This window comes from Brienomyrus brachyistius, chromosome 21 (assembly GCF_023856365.1).
Source record: "Brienomyrus brachyistius isolate T26 chromosome 21, BBRACH_0.4, whole genome shotgun sequence".
In the NCBI taxonomy this organism is placed as follows: domain Eukaryota; kingdom Metazoa; phylum Chordata; class Actinopteri; order Osteoglossiformes; family Mormyridae; genus Brienomyrus; species Brienomyrus brachyistius.
Genome location: NC_064553.1, coordinates 734,300 through 753,310, shown reverse-complemented (window position 1 = coordinate 753,310; position 19,011 = coordinate 734,300). Strand labels below are relative to the sequence as shown.

Below are 19,011 nucleotides of genomic sequence, written 5' to 3'. Positions count from 1 at the left end.
ATGGTTCGATTTTCTCCATGGTTTCGGCTATCCGCAGTAGATCGAAGGTCTTGGAGCGCACCACCCACAGACATGGAGGGAATCCTATAAAACCCATCATGTCCTTCTCAGGCAAGTCCAGACCTCATCTCCATCCGGACAGGTCTGCTGTCTGGAAGAAGCCAAAGAGACTCATCACCATTCCAGAGGTTTTATATAATCCACTCCCTTGCTTGTAGGAGTCAGAATTTCACTTCAGTAGATGCCAGCCATCATCAGAAGACAAATGCTCATCGCTTAGGATTCAGTAGCAGAACTGGATAAGATTTCATCACAAAAGCATGGCACCTACATAACTGCATGCGGCACAACAGTCCTGCCCATGTCAGAGGATCATCTCCAAGTACTAGGAGGGGTACTCACCCAGCAACTCAACAAATCAGCATCCCCCAGGTGCAGACTCCAGGCAGAACAGACAGACCTAGACAGAAGGAAAGAATTCCAAGTAAGACTCACTACGGACATTCAGTAGCAGAATCGGACAGTTATTACATAAATATAAACTACGACTAAAGTGATTATTTTTAACCTTAGTTTATATGCCAAAACAGGAATCACTTCAGCGGAGCAGTACGGCCACAACTTACAGACGGTACGGCATCATTCACAGCAGAGGGGTACACGTGGTCCAGCCTGTGGTCGCAGCGGCCATGCGGAGAGCTAGGAGGGGAACATGCAACGGAGCTGAGTGAACCAGTGATGCAAAATTCTTCTAGGTTAAGAAAGCGCCGGAAAAAACTACAGCATTTTAAATCGCGTTGGAGTGTGTCAGTGTAACTATGACATACCCTAACATAGGCGAGTCTGAAGCATTGGCCAAAACGGCCAAAAGACCTGCCTAAGGTAATCTTTTACATCATTCACACCCCGGGTTAAATCAGGCTGAATGGCCGTGTTAGAGCCACCATGCAGTGGTTACCTTAGACCCCGGAGGACGCCTCATCTTTCAGCAGGATTGCTGCTCCCTGAAGACACGCCAGGCCTTAGGGGAGCAGTGAGCCAAAGCGCCGCACTCCCGCCGGGGCTTGCCCGCGGTTGAGGGCGAACCTTGTAGAGCGGCATCGTATACTTGGAGCAAATAGATCAGCATCACAGTCACTTTCGTCAAGATTTTCCGCGGATTCTCTTCAAGAAAGCTAAATAACGGGAACCCCGCATGGCACATGAAGCAACTACCACCATGAACGTGCAAGCGGTATTCCGGAAAGAGAGCGCGCAGAGGATCACGGGGAATTTAAAACACCGTGTCATCGCGAGAAACAACGAGAACAGTTTCCTCCCAGAGATGGATTTTCTCTCTGCTCACCTTATTTTTAAAGAATGTAATAAATGTATCATACAGTATTTTAGAAGGATGTAATTAGCACAGCGCACACAACATATAAAGGCTCAATTTGACTTGCATCCTTGCGCTTGCTGACGTGATATTTCCCATCTTCTGGACTGAAGGACATACAGAATCACAGACCGTGAGAGAGGAGTGAAATGCAGACATTAAGTCAGCCTGATATTTAAATGCGTGGTACTGTGTACCACTGTCATTTCCCTGAGTCTCATCTATACCGAGCAGCTGCAAACATTCCAAAATAAATCATTTTTCAGTCGTCTTATTTATCCTTTATTACTTTTATGCTTATTTTCGTACTGTTCCTCCTCCTTGTATTTTACTTGTGTGATCCTTTGTTATATGTATTCCTGCTTATATTATCATTCTTTCACTGTCACAAGACAAAGAATTTCCCCCCATGACAGAGGGGGGTAGTTCAGGTCCAGACCACAATATTATTTCCACCAACCAGGTGAGTAATATAAAGACTCACAAAATCTTGGCCTGGATTATTACTCTCTGGACCTGAACCCCCCCCGGGGATCAATAATGTTCCTTTACATCTTCGATGCAGCCAGGTGCTTGTTTCCAGAAGCTTCTGGCTCAATGCAGCGACCCCTGCGATTCTCAGAGCTTCTACTTGAGGTCTGTTTGTTTGATGGTTTTTCAGACTCAGAGAATAAAGAATGGAGACAGTCTTTGTTACCGAGAAAAAAGAACTGGGAACAGACGGGTTACACAGTTTGGCACCGTGCTTTAATTTAAAGTTACAGAGCCTTGCCATGGTAAATGCACGGCCTATTTTCCTAATCTGCTATATTTCTGGTTATATACAGCTGTGATTGGCAATAGCGTGGCGGCCATGATGAATGCAGCGGTGGAGGGTCACTCTTCCCAAGGGCTCATGTCCGTGTCGATGGCCACACAGTTGTAGGCGGCGTAGCGAAGCTTCTCCTCACACACCTTAGCACTGTGAAGGCAACGAGGGCACACACAGGCGTGCACACACACACACACACACACACACACACACACACACACACACACACACACACAAGACAGAGCGTTTCATCAGCTGTGAAGCTCAGCACCTCAATGAAATTTCCAGAAGTGGTTGTAGACTTTGCATGAGACCAATGAGCCTCCCATCTCACCTCCATAAATCCACATGACAAACTGAACTGCTATCAATCGAAGTCAGGAAACATCACTTCCACCTCTTAAATGTACAGGGGTTGGACAATCAAAGTGAAGCTAAAACACCTGGTTTTAGACCATAATCATTTATAGGTATGAGGTAGGGCCTCCCTTTGTGGCCAGTACAGCATCACGTCATCTTGTGGATGATGGATACAAGGACAATGCAATGGTCCTGCACAGTGGCCAGAAGGATTTGAGCCATTCCTACTGCAGAACAGTGGTGAGGTCACTGCGTGATGCTGGTGGAGGAAATTATTTCCTGACTCTTACTCCTGACCAGGGGTTTCAGTTTCATTGTCCAACCCCTCGAACGAATCATGACCCAAGTTCTTAACCTAATAAGGTAATATCATCTGATCAGACTGGCAAACCGTACTCGTTTACTTGTATTACCGAGGTTGGCGGCTGCACAGTACCTGGGGTAATTTGGCAGGTAGAGGGTGCTGGAGCACGTGGATGACTGAGGAAGTGCCTCTGTCGTCTCAGAGCTGCTGGGAGATGCACTGTCTGAGCGAGAGCGAAGCAACGGAGAAGCTGCACTGCGGAGGGCGGGCGCCTTACCCTGGTTTGTCTGAGAAGATGTAGATGAGTGCAGGCAGGCGACTCCTTCCAGTCACAAACCTGAGGAACCTGCTGCGATCCTCTGCAAGGGGGGGATAGAGGTGAGCTAAGGGGCAGAGGCCAGGCGAAGCCTCATGCCACGCGGCAGCCTTACTCACCATTTGTGAAGTTGGTCAGCGCCTGCCACAAGTACTGCACACGCACATCCGTCTGCTTCATGTCTTCATACCGTGCTGTGGGTGACAGGGAACCGTTACCCCAACATGGCGGTCTGGGATGCGTGACGCGCAGAGACACAGAGCTGGACGCTTACTGAGGCGTTTGAGGGCTTCCACGCTGATCTCGGGATCTCCGCACACTTTCTTCTCCAGCTCCTTCCAGGTGAGGAGGTCTAGCACAGCCTGGGGCACCACCTTCACCAACCCTGCTTGAATTGCAGCGATCTGGAGCACAGGTAGGGCAGACATGCATGACGGGCCAAATCAGAGCAGACTGGTGACCAGACCACCATCTCCTGATTTCTACTGCATCCTAAACCGAGTGCTTTGGGAGCAGCTCTGGGAGGAGTCAAGGGCAGTTGGGCAGGTGTAGGGCCCACCTGCTCACGGCTCTCCTCCAAACGGGCCTTCTGCACCAGTCGGATGAACTCCTTGCGGTCCTCGTATTGGACCACGGTGTTGGCGCCGCCCGGGATCAGCTCCACTAGCTGGCCATCGCTTAGCAGTGTGGTGTACACCAGCTCCTGGCCAAACTTGAACTCAAAGGTCTCCTTGTCCATGGTCTCCATGGCTTCCAGGAGCTTCACCTGGACGAGCAGGTGACACAGCCTTCACTTCACATTTCGAGACCCCCCCCAGTGCACCCCCATGGTGCAGCGGGCACAGCGTCTCTCCTAAAACCCAACAGAGCCTTATATCCTGAAATGAGAGTCTTTAGAGGAGAGTAAGCAGTGTTACTTTAGGCGGAGTGTCCCTAACAGATCATCAAACGCCCCAGGACCCACCAATACAGAATCCACAGATGGGAAGTCTTTGCTCCAGCTGACAGCCTCTCCGGTGAGCTGCTTCCACACCAACCCAGGCAGTGCCAGAACCTGGAGGACCGGAGGATTCAGTGTCAGGCCGCTGCCGGCGCGGTTATCCTCCCTCGCGGACCGAGCGCGGTTATCCTCCCTCGCGGACCGAGCGCGGTTATCCTCCCTCGCGGACCGAGCGCGGTTATCCTCTCTCGCGGACCGAGCGCGTTTATCCTCTCTCGCGGACAGAGCCATCTCTCACCAGGAAGTCCTTCCCCCGCAGGGCGGCGCCCATGAGTTGGCCGATCCACTCCAGCTTGTTGAGCTGCTTGCAGGAGGGGTTTGGCACATAACAGTCCCTTGCCTCACCGGTTCCCTGATGAGACCAAGCATGGGACATGCCGACGTCAGGTCAGGCCGTCACACAATCACCCGGAGGCCCGTGCTTTGTGGCCCGGGGGGGGGGGGTGCAAGCCCACCTGATTCGAGGTGCGAGTGAAGAAGGGCAGGGGCACCGGACACTCAGCCGAGCTGGGACACAGTTCCTCGGACATATCCGCCAGGCTGTCACGGAAGCCGCCACCTGCAGGCAAGAGCGAGAACAGCGAGTTGGATGGCGGGGAGGTGGGGCATGAAAGGTAGCTGGGGCATATGGGGGGTGCAGGGCAAATAGGGAGGCTACGCCCCGGCCAGCTGTTCACCTTGATCGATGATTCCCTCTGCGATAAACTTGCACTCCCACCACTGGTCATACCGTGCAGGCCACCTAGGGGGCAGCACAGACACAGTTACCCGGCCACCTTTCCGGAAGCACAGAGCGACACCCTCATCTTTCTGAGGCCTAATCCATACCGGTAATCCAGCATCTTCTCGTACTTATCAGATGGTTTCAGGCCTTCATACACCTGAGAAACACAAACAGAGGAAGCACCGGTGAGCCCTGTGGCAGGAGGGACGGCAGATGCTGACGCCACAAGGCTACCTGATTGAAGACGGCGTTCTTGCAGCTGGGGTCCAGAGCGGGATTGTCGCGGTGCTCCATGGCCAGGCGCCGGTTGATGTAGAGGCGAGGCATGAAGCTGGGCTTGCTGGTCTCAGAATCTTTCAGGCACTGGGTGATGAGGGCTGTGCGACGCTTGGAGAGCAGCAGGAACTGCTTAACGTGCTGCGGGGAGAGAGATGGAGGCAGGGAACAGGGGTGGTGGGGGACAGGAGAGAGAAGGGTTAGAAACAGGAGACACAAGGGAAAAAGAGAGATGGAGGTGAGGGATAAGGAGAGGACAGGGAAGGCGGGAACAGGGGACAGAGGCAGGGGACAGGGGAGAGACGAGGGACAGGGGATATGGAAGAGACAGGAGACACAAGGGAGAGAGAGATGGAGGTGATGGATAAGTAGAGGACAGGGGAGGGAAAATGGAGATGGGGGACGAGGGAACGACAATGGACAGAGACAGGGAGACGATGGAGAGGGGGAAAAGGTAGAGGAATCTGGGGGGCAGGTTCAGAGAGACATTCCAGAGGGTCATTCCACAGCCCTCGGATCTGTCCACCACATGGGCCACCCTCTAAGGACAGACGTACTTTGATGTGGTTGAAGGTCCCAAGGCTGTAGTCCCAGGCAGGGACCAGGTGGGGCAGCAGCCCGTCCAGCACTGTGACGAATCTATGCGACAAGGGGAGGAGCCATGCAGTGATGCAAAAGAGAAGTGCTCGGCAAGACAACCCCCCCTGCGCCGGCAGTGCTGCTCTGCTTGGGCCATACCTCTGAATGACCAGCATGCGGCGGTACAGCACGTCTGGGTCCGTGCCCTCCAGCCGCGGGTAACGCACCAGGTCCGCTGACTGGAAGATGTCAGCGTTGAGGCCCAGATCCCGCTCGCAAGATGACTTGATCTTCAGCCCCCGGATGCGCACGTCAATCCCCTCATCTATGACACACACACGCAAGCAAGCAAGCACACACACACACACACACACACACACACACACACACACACACACACACACACACACACACACACACAGAGAGAGAGTCACGGGCATCTGCCTGATGTTTAAAGAAGCATCACACCATCCTCTCGGTCCCAGTACCTTTGCATTCCTCAATGCGGATCTCAATCACTGGGATGTGTGATGTCATATCCTCCAAAACACACACCTCTCCAATCAGATTCCTTGGGGTACACCAGTCGAGAATGAGCGCAGATTTAATCCCCCAGCACCCCCCCCTCAGAGATCCGCCCAGATGTGCGAGATGGACAGCGCTGCCCTTACTCATCTATGGTGACGTCGTTCAGCTTCCTTAAACTGTCTCCTTCGCCGCCGAACGCGGTGATTCTTCTGGGCATATAGGTGTCGTCGGTGGAATCCACGGTCAAAATGAGCTTCCTGTAAGAGAGGGAAACACAAACACGTGCAGCCGCGTTGGGGTCACATGGCCAGGCTGACAGTGCCCACTGACAGGTGTTGACCGAAAGTGCTTTCCATTTTACAAAAAGTTATTGAATTCACGTTTTCATGTCTATGTGACTCGGCTTAATTCCACAGCACAGCACTGCACTGCACACACCCTATGTACGTGACTCAGCTTAACTGCACTACAATGCACACAGCCTAACTGTGTACATGACTCAGGCTAACTGCACTGCACACAGCCTAACAGAATTTCCCCATGGGGACAATAAAGGATTGATTATTATTATTATTATTATTATTATTATTAATTGCATGTGATCTGCTAGATGACAGCATGATGCAGCCTGTGAGTGAATCGGCTTGCAGAGTGAGGCACTGGATAAGATGCTTGATTGGTTGGACTGATGTTTTTTGGGGTGGCAGGTCGCCAAGGAGAAGCATCACCAGCGGAAACACTGACTCATGCAAGTAAAAAGCGATTAACAAACAGTGATGTCATGTTTTCTATCAGCCAGTATAACCCCCCCCCCATTTAGCTTGAAGGACTGCACTGGCTTTGTAGACAGGTAGCGGGAGGCCGTGGGGGGGCACGTGTGTGTGTGTGCGCAAGCACATGAGCCCCACCCCCATACATATATACACAGACACACTCCTTACTTCACCACTGTGCTCCTCTTCATCCGCAGACGTATCCAGTGCTGGCCCTGCATGCCATCACTCTCCCAGTAGGTGTCACTGTCACCATCTGTCAGACAGCTGACACCACTGCTTGGGTCCTCCTGTAACAGAGAAGCGTGGCCTGACACATGCCCCCCCGGAGATGTCAGGGGCGGAGCCTGGGGCCTGGGGGGTGGCGGCTGGGCTCACCGAGCAGGAAGACACGTCCATACTCATGACGCACTGCCTCACACTACCCAGGTTCTCGTCCTCCTTTCCCACATGCTCGTAATAGAAGTGAATAAGGTCCTCATCACACTCGAATGTCCACGTGGGCGGGACGTACCTGGGGGGGGGATAATCAACACGCGATGATGAAGATGATGATGCCGATAAAGGTCCACATCTCCTATCCAATCATCTGCTCTTGGAATGAAAGGCTGGCCATAGGGGGCGGAGCAAGGCGGGTGGGTGGAGTGAAGCAGACGGGCAGAACGAGAAGAGGAGGGCAGAGAGAGGGCAGGTGGGCGGAACCAGGCAGGCGGGAGGCGGACTCACCGGAGTTTGCGAAGCGCGGCCTCGTCCCGTTCCGCGATGCACGGCCTGGATCCCAGGCGCATGGAGAGTTCAGCATCCACCACCTGCTCCCACCTACAAAGGGGGGTCCGCATAAGGTCACAGCGCCTCCTCTGGCTGCTCCTCACCCGGGATATCTGAGGTACACAGTACCTGCTGCAGGGTTTGCTGTCGCAGCCGAACAGTTGCTGCTGTCGGCCGATGGTGTCGGACGACTCCACGGGCACAAGCCGGTCCCCCCCCTCTGTGTGTTTGCAAAGCAAGACCCAGCCCTCTTCCAGGTCCGCGCCGGGCCGCTGCTCGTCCAGCTGCTCCTGCACAGAGGACAGTGGGGTTGACGTGAGGAGGATAACCACCCGGCCAAACGCATTGAGAATGGGGAGAGACCATGGAGAGAGTGGGGAGAGAGTGCTGTCTAAGTCTGAATTAACGCCTGCAATCGTACCATTATGGTTAGGGAAACATTTTCAGTTAAATACAAACATAAAAAGACTAAGAACCACAACTGTTACTTTACAGAGAGAGAGAGATTCTGAAGAGAAAAAAAACCATCCAGAACAAAAACTATATTAATCAAAACCAGAACCCCACTCCCCTTGGCTCGAGCCACTGCTCCCCAAAGCTTATATTCATCCACACATTTATTTGTGATTCAAATCTTTTAACAAAGTTAATCGGAACCAGCGTGGGACAGGGCGTTCATTACGTCACGCCTAAACTCAGCAACCCAGACCCAGATTATTCAGATATTGTACTGGAGTACAATTTTTACTTTCACTGTCACCAAATTGCATAAACACTGAACATGAAAACCGTGCTCTGGGATCGTGCCCGGCTCGCGCTGCTCAAGCCACCGTAAGACATCATCCGCGTGCGACCGCGCTTGTCTCCGCGCACCGGCGCGCCCTCGCTCTCCGTACGCAGAATGCGTAGCGTACGCTGGTACGGATCGGTTCGCGCATTGCGTCACCTGTTCCCAACCAGAGTCCGGCTCTCAGAATCGCCGCTTTACCTTGTTCATCTTCACCCACAGGCCGTGGTTGTTGCAGTACTCCTCTCCGGTAGTGCGGATGCAGGTCCCCTTCCTGGGCTCGATGTTAAAACGACCTGATTTCTTGCTCTGGGACGGGGTCTCCCACACCGTGATTAGGCTCTTCCCGGCTGAGCCGGCGACCGACGGAGCCGCCGAGGCACCGGAGCCGGATGCCGGATCCTTACATATTTTATAGCACACTTCCCGTGGAACGAAGCACAAGCTCTCCGGTAGTGGTAAAGCATTCTTGAAGCAGTCGATGCACTGGTTGAGGAACCGGATCCGGCCCAGAAGGGCGTGAGGGCTGTCTCCCGGTGTCATATCAGCCACTGGCGTTAATGCCCCGCAATCAACACCCGGTCATTTGCCTGTCATCTACTATTGCTCCTACTACGGAGCGGCCAGATAACAGCAGATACGTGGATCCAGGGTCAGCGTCCCGCCCCCGACGTGACCGTACCGGTCCGTGTCCCAGAGAATCTGCCGCAGTTCGGAGTTTCTCAACAAAAAAAGCAGACCCCCCACAAGATGTGCAATTACAATTAAACTGTTTTATGAGTTTATTTTAGCATGGAGGCTGAATATAAAACACCATACTCTAACACGCATAAAACATTTGCCTTCCGTGAACAATGTACAGGTTGCGTCAAAACTTCCGGGTGTGTAGCTGCTGTCACTGTAATGTTCAGGTTAAATTGAAGGCAGAAGGGCCTGCTAAAAAATAAAACTATTTTATAAAGGATGTTGTATTTCAATTGTTTTTTTTTTCATTCCATATCTGTAAAACTCAATTATAACTGGAAGTACAGTATAATGGTTCAGAGAGAGGAAGTTTAACCGACAACTATTTATAAACATCATCATTCCAGCAGGCAGCTGTTTAGACACCTTGGGATGCCTGCAGCTGATCACATGACATCACAATATGGCTGCGCACTCATGGGCGGTAAGGGGCGTGACAGGAGTGTGATATTCAAATGACTAAATTCCGCGATTGACCGTTCACCATCACTGTTACTGTCTTCAGTCGTCATTATTATCACTACTGCTGGTGCTCTATCAGCGCGCCGTGGTTACGTCGAGTCAAGAAGGAGAAAGAGGCTAACATGGACAAGGATGATCTCATTCTGTATGTATATTCGGATAGGTCGTAAGCAGAATACATGTATAAGTAATACTGAAAGTCACAGAGATGTGTAACTGTAGCTAATCAGCCGTGTTTTGTATAAGCATATTTAGTGCATGTTGAAAACCGTTTACACTTTTCAGTATTTAGATAACTTAGCTACTGTGTGCTGATTGTGTTGTATGTACTTATCCTTGGCAACTCTGTTTTACACAATTTCTTAACATTAGTAAATTAACATAAGTTTTGTTTTTAAAAAGTGTGAAGCGCAAACGCTTGAGGGTTGTGCTTTACAAAGAGCGTCATTGTAATCCACACGGGCTCCCTGCAACTATTGTGCGGTGTCAGTAGTAACTTACTGTCGCTCCTTGATTTTTGTTAATCAGGCGATTATACCTACATTTCGTTAATTACGATACGTTTCTGCTGGCCCCTGGCTGAAAACCCCGGGTTTAACGTGATTAAAATAATGAATTCCGAATGTAGTATGATACGTCATTACTGTAATAAGTGTCAAAATTATTAGGTAATAAAATATATGCAGGGCTGTCAGCTCTCACGTATTTATCGTGACACTCACGCAAGAAATCTTCCGGCAAATATATATTATTCCATTATAAACCTAAAATGAGCTACATCAAAAGTGTTGGGGTAGTTTGCAAACCCTACGAACTATTTACTAGATAATAAGACTTAGAGGTAAATGCGCGTGCAGACTTGTCTCGAATTGAAAATCTTGCACCAGCTGGCATAAAAGAAACGTTCATGTGAATTAACGGTTCTTCCATTGATTACTGCTGATGGGCGATGAGAGCTTATCTGTGGTGACCACCTGCTTCTCCGTCTCTTTCTGTATCCATATCAGCATGGAAGGGAGAGGAGTTGTGATAAAGTAGCTACAAGAATACAGCCGTTTCCTTTAACAAAAACAGGAGTTCATACATGTATCACAGGGTTAGGATTCGATTTTCTGAAATGCCACATTTTTTATATAATCGATACTTTGTTCCCTCAACCAGGTTAATTAAGAGTATTAAGTACAAAAGAAACTGATTGGTGGCCCATCGAATTTCACAAATACATCTAACAGGGAAAATGATACATAAGCGTTTCAGTGAGAACCTTATTACCAGGACAATATACAGTAATATTAAATATATCACATATTAAATCACGTCAGCTAAAGACATTGGTGAACGGGGTCTCTTGGAGGGGGTCGCTCTGCTTGGTGTCCATATGCTTAATCCGGGCCAGATCCCCAAAGACCACATCCGCTAGCAATTGTGCCACTTCCAGGCTCATCTCTTTACAGACCCAAGGATTTCCCTGAGCTGAAGAATGACACGTTCCTGCGAGCTGCATGGGGGGAGGAGACGCAGCACGTGCCCGTGTGGTGTATGCGACAGGCGGGCCGCTACCTACCGGGTGAGCCTGGCACCTAGCCGCTACGCGCATGAAAAAAAATTAAAATCTACTCTCTGTTGTATGACATTATTCAGCCATCAGATTAAATTGTTTTGGCAGATTTCATCTCAAGTTTCATCACGTTTCATCACTGAGTGTGTTTGTGTGTTTTTAAGAATTCCGGGAGACCAGGGCTACCATGGATTTCTTTGCGACGTGCCGTTCCCCAGAGATGTGCTGCGAACTCACCTTGCAGGTCGGCGTGGAGCAGCACACAGACTCAGGTCTCCTTGCCGATGCTTTCCATCCTCGGGCTAAGTTCTGTCTCCTTCTCCTTGCTGTTTGTATTTTAGCCACTGAGACGCTTCCCGTTCGATGCTGCCATCATCTTCTCTGACATTTTGGTGGTTCCACAGGTGAGTTATCTGGGGTTTGTGCTTGCAAGCACACGAGGGAGACAGGAGTGGCCCATCTTTGTGTGTGTGTGTGTGTGTCTCCAGGCCATGGGCATGGAAGTACAGATGGTCCCAGGAAAAGGCCCAACATTCCCAGAGCCGCTGAAGGATCCTGATGACTTGCAAAGGCTGAGGTCCAAGGTGGATGTCGCCGCAGAGCTGGGCTACGTCTTCAAGGCCATCACTCTGACCCGGCACAAGATCGAGGGCAAGGTTCCACTCATCGGATTCTCAGGGGCTCCGGTGAGACAGCCAGCTCTGCCAAGAGCGCACACACACACACACATACACACATGCACGCACGCACGCAGAGATCCAGGATGACCCGAGTGGCAGGTTCCAGTTAAAGCCCTGCTGAATGGCATCAAAGCCACATTCACTGCATGAGCTGTGACGTCTCAAACCTGTGCCTCTGCAGTGGACTCTCATGACCTACATGATCGAGGGGGGAGGTTCCACCACACAGTCCAAAGCCAAGCGTTGGCTCTACTGCCACCCGGAGGCCAGCCACAGACTGCTGAAGCAGCTGACGGACGTCATTGTGGAGTACCTTCTGGGGCAGGTGGCAGCGGGGGCCCAGGTGTGTGCGGCAGAGCGGCAGGTTCAGCTCTGATCGGACTCTGTGTTCACATGTTTTTTGACTGAACTGGAGATTAACTTGCAACATGCAAGTGACCTGCACAGTGTAATCGGAGTGTGACCGGACACACCCTATACTCTCCTGCAATGGGGATAACCGCCATGTCACATCACCCTCCCAGGCCCTGCAGGTGTTCGAGTCACATGCCGGCTGCCTGGGCCCCAGGGAGTTTAGGGAGTTTGCTCTGCCCTACCTGCGGGATATCAGCAGAAGGGTCAAGGACAAGACGAAGGACTTGGCCTTGGACAACGTGCCAATGGTGAGTGACTTCCACAGCGGAGACTGCGGTGAGGCATCGATGTAGGGAGAGGGGGAGGAGCCTGTGCATGGCGGGAGGGACCTAGCTGACCTGGCCCCCAAAGCCGGAGGTGCAACATGACTCTGCTGCCCTCATTTTAATTTTATTGCCATAAATCATAGCTGTTCGTTAAGGTGGCCGCATACTTCAAACAAAATCAGCGTGGTTTTAGCAGTTTGTGGGGATGGTCGCCCCACCAGCGCAGAGACACCGAGACAAACGCTCTGGTTTGTTCTGACCTTACTGTGGCATACTGCGGTATACTATGGCATACTGTGGCATACTGAAATCCTTGCGACAAAATTAGCCGGGACGCTTGCTGAATTTTATCCCCAAGTATTTCAAAATCGCAATTGTGCTGCTTTTTAAAATACCGTATATTCAGTATGACGTCCGGACAGTATGAAAAGGTGAGATATGCGGGTACCTCCGACCCTCCTCATACAGCTGCTCACTATAACTGCAAGATCAATAACAGCTATTCTTCCTCTACTCTTTCATCGGTGACTGCGGGTGTGTGAAGCTCCACGCTGCCACCTACTGGAAATAGCAAATCAGTTATGTTGCACATGCGCGGGTAATGGGCATGGATGCTTGCAGTATCTGCTAGACATAAAAAGCAGGTGCAGTCGTCTGCCTGATGAAATTTGTCGCATCCCCTCGTCCGCAACTGACAGTGCATGTGGAGATGTGAAGTACACAGAAGCCAGGAAATGATGCTGTGCCTCGGCATTTGACCAGTAGGGGGTGCTTTTTGGCCAGCTGGTAGGTATGTAGAGCACTGAGCGTCCTCCCAATTCCCATTTATCCCAGATTGTGTTTGCGAAAGACGGCCACTATGCCCTGGAGGATCTTGCTGAGTCGCATTACGAGGTAGTGGGACTGGACTGGACCATCGATCCACGGTCAGCCAGGTGAGATCACTTAGAGAGCAGAAAACAGCTGCCACTGGCGGTATGACGTGGGGGGTGGGTCTGACCGGGGCGTATTGGGGGCCTGACTATGCCAATGCCTATCTGTGCTTCCAGGGAGCGAACTGGCAGCAAGATCAGCCTGCAGGGTAACATGGACCCCTGTGCCCTCTATGCCCCCAAGGTAAAAGCGCCTCCTAGTGCACTGATACTGTATTACAGACAAAGTGAAGGTAGAAAAGTCCTTTTAAAATGTCACTTAAAGCTCACAGACAGGGTCATGGCCACAGCAATGCCCATATTCAGCATCCAGGCCCTGAGCATCCGTTTCCATGGACACCATTACTATGGAAATTCCATTCATATGCAGAGAGCACTCACCGGTGCCCAGAAAGACACCCTTCTGATGTAACGCCCCCTCCTGGGCAATCAAGAGACTGCAGCAGCAGTGAAATCTCTGCGTGAATGAGCGTTACATTTATACAGACACCCAGAGCACTGTACAGAACCAATGGGGAGCCCCCACCTGGATGATGCGATGGCAGCCATTCTGCAACAGTACACCCACCACACAGTAGCTAAGGTGGGGAAGGGGCAGGAGAGAATTCACCAGTTAGATATAGGGGATGATTAGGAGGCCAGATCTGATAGCCTTGCTAGTTCTGTGATGGTTACCAGTAACTGGTCAGGTAGCAGCTCGCAGTTACCGTGGCACCGAGCCTCGCTCCTGGTCTGGGTTGTGGCTGACGGCTCGTACCATGTGTCCCCCAGGAGCAGCTGGACAGCATCGTCGGGCAGATGCTGGACGGCTTTGGCACACGGGGCTACATCGCCAACCTTGGCCATGGGCTGTACCCCGACATGGATCCGGAGCATGTGGGTGCTTTCGTCGACGCCGTCCACAGCCACTCCCGACGGCTCCTTAGAACAAAGTGAGCGGAGAGGGACGTGTAGCGATGCTGGAGATCAGGGGTCAGAGGCCGGCACCACACCCCCCAGGACGACTTCTGTCACAGCAAGAGCGCATCTCAGTGTCACATTTTCCAATAAATGACTTGTGGGCCCGATGTGATTCATGTCTCACGCCTCATTACACTGCTGTGTGAAACCCGGCATCCCTGCATTTTCTCCGCCTGCTGAAGCTGCTTTGCAGACAGTTCAGCTCCGTTTGGCTCCTCCCCCACAGAGAGAAGAGAAACAGCATCTATGCAAAGTTAGGCAAAGTGTGGCTTCCGTTTCTGGGCATGAGAGCAGATGGCTGGGGTTCGAGAACCTGGCCTTCCTGCGTTTAAAGCACACAAAACTCGCCCCCACCCCATAAGCAGCCCGAGGGTGGGGCTCAGTCTCTCAACAAATCAGCAGGCCTGAAAATCCAATTTGCTCCCACAGACAGGCAGGCAGCCGTGCATCATTGGTCAGGGCCCAGTGCCTCCTGAAAATGAGAGCTGGCATGACGACCCGTGATACCATGACTTAAAGCAGTGGTCAGCAGGTGGGCACACTGTCCACACGGCACGGGGGCTCCAATCCTGTAGTCGCATTGTGTGATGAGTGGGGTGCGGTCTTGCCGCATGGCCTGCTGCAGGATTCACTGGCCAACAGACTTTGGTTTGACTGAGGAGACACTCTGCATATTCGGGGGGGATAGAGCAGACCTCAGCCTAACCCACCCCCCCAGCACAGACCTGCCTCCCCAGCATCCACCCCTCCTAGAGCAGCACCAAGCAACGACCCCCTCCTCCACCACCCCCATGGTTGTCACCCTCATATGGAGCGGGGCATTCTGCTCCCACTGACTACTGCAGCTCAGATAATTAATGGGTTCGATCACAGGAGTGATCAGTTGCGTTCGAGTGAGTGCCCCACCTCCACAGTGTAAAAGCCAGGCTGTGTTTCACACTTTATTCATAGAAAAGCACTGAGGTTCCAACACAAATCATATAAAATGGTAGCATTACATAAATAGTATTAAAGTTTTGTTTCATAGACATTTGCTCAAGAGGTCGCATGAACTAAAAGTGTTGGTGAGCGATACTTCTGTGGCAACAAACACTGGACAGCTCTCAAAAAGAAAATCAGTAGCACAAAGATTCAAACACTTTCTCTGAACTCAAAAGTCTAAACAGCAGGTAACTAGTGAACACAACCCCTAACCAGCACTCGGTACGCTGCCTATGTCTAGAGACAGTCAGAAACACTGGTACAGTTATAACACGCAGACACGCAGGGCCGGGAGCGACAGCAATCACTTCTTTACACGTTTTTTGCTGTGTTATCAGAAACTAACTACGCAACAGGAAGCCTAAAGAACAGACTGCTGGATTTGTCCTGTAACTAAGAGGGAAGTCCTACACTGCACTGATTGTGAAACACACAACAAAAGCTGTCTCTCCCCATCTCGGTCCAGCCCGGCCCATCTCGCCTGCTAGTCTCTCCAAGAACACACGGGGGAAGGGGGGCTGTCAGCTCCGCCCCCCCTCCACCCCGGGGCTGTCAGCTCCGCCCCCCCTCCACCCCGGGGCTGTCAGCTCCGCCCCCCCTCCACCCCGGGGCTGTCAGCTCCGCCCCCCTCCACCCCGGGGCTGTCAGCTCCGCCCCTCTCCACCCCGGGGCTGTCAGCTCCGCCCCCCTCCACCCCGGGGCTGTCAGCTCCGCCCCCCCTCCACCCCGGGGCTGTCAGCTCCGCCCCCCTCCACCCCGGGGCTGTCAGCTCCGCCCCCCCTCCACTGTCAGCTCCGCCCCCCTCCACCAGCATCAGGCCAGAAGTCCTGCTAAGAAAGGCAGCGGGGGTGTAATTAAAGGGAAGGCTAGCAGGGGGGCACTTGAAGTCCCCGACTCCGCCAACTCATCACATGAGAGAGAAAGTCATTTATTGGACCTCGGTTCTCTGGATCGTCCGTAACGCGCTTTGAGGAAGGAGGCAGAGATCCTGGGAACTGGGAAAGCCGGCTGGGTCCCCACGCCAGGGCGGCGGGGGCTAGGAGAGCAACTGCATAGTCTGGAGCCTCTGTTCCTCCTCGCTCACCGTCGTCCTGCATCACACGCTTCCTCTTCCATGAAATATTGCGGAAAAACAAACATACTAAAAGGACCAAAGATGAAGAGGAGCACCTGAGAAATGTCTTGAAATCTTTCCTAATAATGTCACATTCCCAGCTCAGAACAAATTCAAGTATCCGAAAAAAAGACATACAGTTATTATAAATAATTATAACTTTACAATTTTCTGAATTGACACTTTCATATTTACAATATCATAAATGCTTTTGCTACTATTTTTGTTTTTCGTTTCTTGCGTTTCCCTGAGAGTGGAGTTTGTCTCTTTCACTCTTCCCCTTATCACTTCAGAGGAACGCCACGCTCGCGTTCCAAGTGCTGGGAGCCACCCCGCCGGGCCCCGAGTGGGCGCCATGCCGACGCGGCAGGGTCACGCCTGGGCGCTGACCGTCATCTCGCACAGGGAGCTCAGATGCAGACGGGGGACAGCCAGAGCTTGTGAAGTGCTTGGGTAACAAACGTTGCGGTTTGTTTCGAGCCTAGTTGTCGGACAAACCGGCAATTTTCCGTGCAAAGGGGCACGGAGTATGGATTTAGCGGCTGATTGCATAACGGACCTGAAGTTTGACTGCTGTCAGTTACCACGGCAACAGGTCCCCCCAAAATGATAAGGATACGAGGATGAGTAGAGGACACCGTGTGTGCAGCCGCTGGGAATGAGGGCAGAGCGCGCTAGCCCCTCGATCCGCGGCCGAGGCTCACTGCGCTCTGGGGCAGGGGGGGCTTTGCAGTAACACTCCTTTCTCTTCTCCTTTCGATAAGTCCCTTCATTGAGCGTAATTCAGGAATGAGAAACAAATGGAGAATAAATTAAAGGAAAGGTTGGTGTTCAGCGGGGAGGGAATTCTCTCGGCACACTGCAGGTCCTCGGCCGCCCTCCAGGTGGCGCTCCGGGCCCACAGAAGAGTATTAAAGCTGATTCTCGGAATACAATAGAGGTATTAATTAAAGAACACTCTGATCGTCAGGGTTCGGTCAGAGTCAGGACCCCCTGCATCCCTCCCTTCTGCCTGGGTTCTCCATTATGTGCCACTTGGCTTGCTTTTGACCCTTTCCTTCTCTCACTAGCTGAACATCAAAAGCTCTCCTCCTTTTCACTTGTTCAGTTCTCTCAAATTTTATGCTGTCGGAACGAGACGGGCTGGATGGGCGAGCACGCCCCCTGCTGATCAGCCGAAGCGCTCGCGCACCAGCATCATCAGTTTCTTCTTGCCTTTGTAGATCTGCTTGAGGTTGTCAATGAACTGGGCAAACTGGATGTGTCCGTCTTGGGCCAGCAGGAAGGTCTCGCGGGCCTTGCTCAGAAACTCGATGAACTCGCCGTAGTGCCGCGGGCTGATGTGAGTCAGCCTTGAGTGCGTGGTGTTGATGTAGGCGCTGATAGTAGCATCCAGCAGCTGCCGCAGTGGCGCTTTGTCAGTGCACATCAGCTTGCCGGAGTTCCTGCGCCCCGGGATGCCAGCCAGGCCCGGTGCCGTCATGGTGCAACGCCGCAGGATGTCTGAGAGCACGGTGGCACAGTGCACACTCTTCACCACCAGGGGGATGATAGCGGCCAGCTCGTTCTTGCCCAGCGAGTGGCTGAGCACACAGGCCCAGAGCACGTCGTTGATGGCTGGGTGTGTGTCCTGGTTGTAGGCCAGGTTGAGGTGCGTCATGGCCAGCGAGGCCAGCTTGAAGGCGCGCAGCGGGTATCCGCGGTGTTCCATGTAGCGGGCAATGGTGAACAGCTGCGAGTAGCTCATGCCTGTGGACGCTGCGTCGATGACGATCTGGTAGGCGGTCTCGAAGGCGATGTGGTCCTTCTCACAGAGCGTGAGGGCGGACAGCGCACAGTTCTGCGGGTCCTTCATGGCGCACTGCAGGGCCAGCGTCCGCGCACAGCTGCCCAGTTCCTCACGCTGAGGGTAGTCCAGGCTGAGTCGCAGGATGGTGTTGTGGGACATGACAGTGGCCGCCACGATGCTGGTGGCCTCGGTGGGTGTGAACAACGTGTACCAGCCCTGCAGGATGCTGACTAGGGCACGCAGACCTATGGGAGACAGCCAATGAGCAGCGAGTGGAGGAGGGGCCCTGGGAACACCTGCAGGGGGCGACACTCACCGACTTCTGTGGCGCATGTGACTAGCCAGCGAACCATCTCCCTGCGCCTCCAGTTTAGAGTGGAAAGGGTCATCCTCATCACCTGCGGAAGGGGGAGGACACATCAGGGCCTGAACGCACACCGACCTCACAGGCGCACACACGCATGGGCCTGAACGCACACCAACCTCACAGGCGCACACACGCATGGGCCT

General features: G+C 52.5%; 3 protein-coding genes and 2 non-coding genes across 7 annotated transcripts in view; 1 reads left to right on the top strand and 4 right to left on the bottom strand.

Moving 5' to 3' along the window:
• Nucleotides 1–249: 249 nt before the first annotated feature.
• On the bottom strand, nucleotides 250–319 carry LOC125717183 (small nucleolar RNA SNORD38). Its single transcript, XR_007384496.1, has one exon. It is a non-coding gene; the product is annotated as a small nucleolar RNA SNORD38 (small nucleolar RNA).
• Nucleotides 320–801: 482 nt separating this feature from the next.
• On the bottom strand, nucleotides 802–906 carry LOC125717184 (small nucleolar RNA SNORD46). The gene has a single exon (XR_007384497.1). It is a non-coding gene; the product is annotated as a small nucleolar RNA SNORD46 (small nucleolar RNA).
• A 1,194-nt stretch (nucleotides 907–2,100) lies between these two features.
• Nucleotides 2,101–9,634, bottom strand: hectd3 (HECT domain containing 3). Its single transcript, XM_048988660.1, has 21 exons — nucleotides 8,803–9,634; nucleotides 7,944–8,104; nucleotides 7,773–7,865; nucleotides 7,425–7,560; nucleotides 7,215–7,336; nucleotides 6,417–6,530; nucleotides 6,234–6,316; nucleotides 5,905–6,070; nucleotides 5,724–5,805; nucleotides 5,125–5,307; nucleotides 4,995–5,047; nucleotides 4,844–4,908; nucleotides 4,622–4,725; nucleotides 4,405–4,518; nucleotides 4,131–4,220; nucleotides 3,726–3,932; nucleotides 3,441–3,570; nucleotides 3,286–3,360; nucleotides 3,128–3,209; nucleotides 2,983–3,054; nucleotides 2,101–2,336 (listed from the first exon to the last, which is right to left on the bottom strand). Exons 1-21 carry the CDS (start codon nucleotides 9,142–9,144, stop codon nucleotides 2,252–2,254), a joined length of 2,559 nt encoding a protein of 852 aa, XP_048844617.1. The 5' UTR covers nucleotides 9,145–9,634; the 3' UTR covers nucleotides 2,101–2,251.
• A 136-nt stretch (nucleotides 9,635–9,770) lies between these two features.
• Nucleotides 9,771–14,729, top strand: urod (uroporphyrinogen decarboxylase). 3 transcript variants are annotated; one of them, XM_048988664.1, is made up of 10 exons: nucleotides 9,771–9,952; nucleotides 11,262–11,374; nucleotides 11,530–11,609; nucleotides 11,707–11,769; nucleotides 11,854–12,051; nucleotides 12,227–12,388; nucleotides 12,570–12,707; nucleotides 13,560–13,660; nucleotides 13,775–13,841; nucleotides 14,429–14,729. In XM_048988664.1, the coding sequence occupies exons 1-10, from the start codon at nucleotides 9,930–9,932 to the stop codon at nucleotides 14,591–14,593; spliced, it is 1,110 nt and encodes a 369-aa protein (XP_048844621.1). In that variant the 5' UTR covers nucleotides 9,771–9,929; the 3' UTR covers nucleotides 14,594–14,729. The 3 variants fall into 3 exon arrangements, with proteins under 3 accessions (XP_048844621.1, XP_048844623.1, XP_048844622.1); XM_048988666.1 differs by lacking the exon at nucleotides 11,530–11,609; XM_048988665.1 differs by lacking the exon at nucleotides 11,707–11,769 and having other exon boundaries at nucleotides 11,530–11,637.
• Nucleotides 14,730–16,362: 1,633 nt separating this feature from the next.
• The window catches only part of zswim5 (zinc finger, SWIM-type containing 5), a 31,401-nt gene continuing 28,752 nt past the window's right edge, over nucleotides 16,363–19,011 (bottom strand). Inside the window, exons 13-14 of the mRNA XM_048989622.1 lie at nucleotides 18,818–18,899; nucleotides 16,363–18,746 (exon numbers count right to left, since the gene is read on the bottom strand). Of these exons, the coding sequence (XP_048845579.1) occupies nucleotides 17,884–18,746; nucleotides 18,818–18,899 (945 nt within the window). The 3' untranslated portion in view covers nucleotides 16,363–17,883. The remainder of the gene's footprint in view (nucleotides 18,747–18,817; nucleotides 18,900–19,011) is intronic.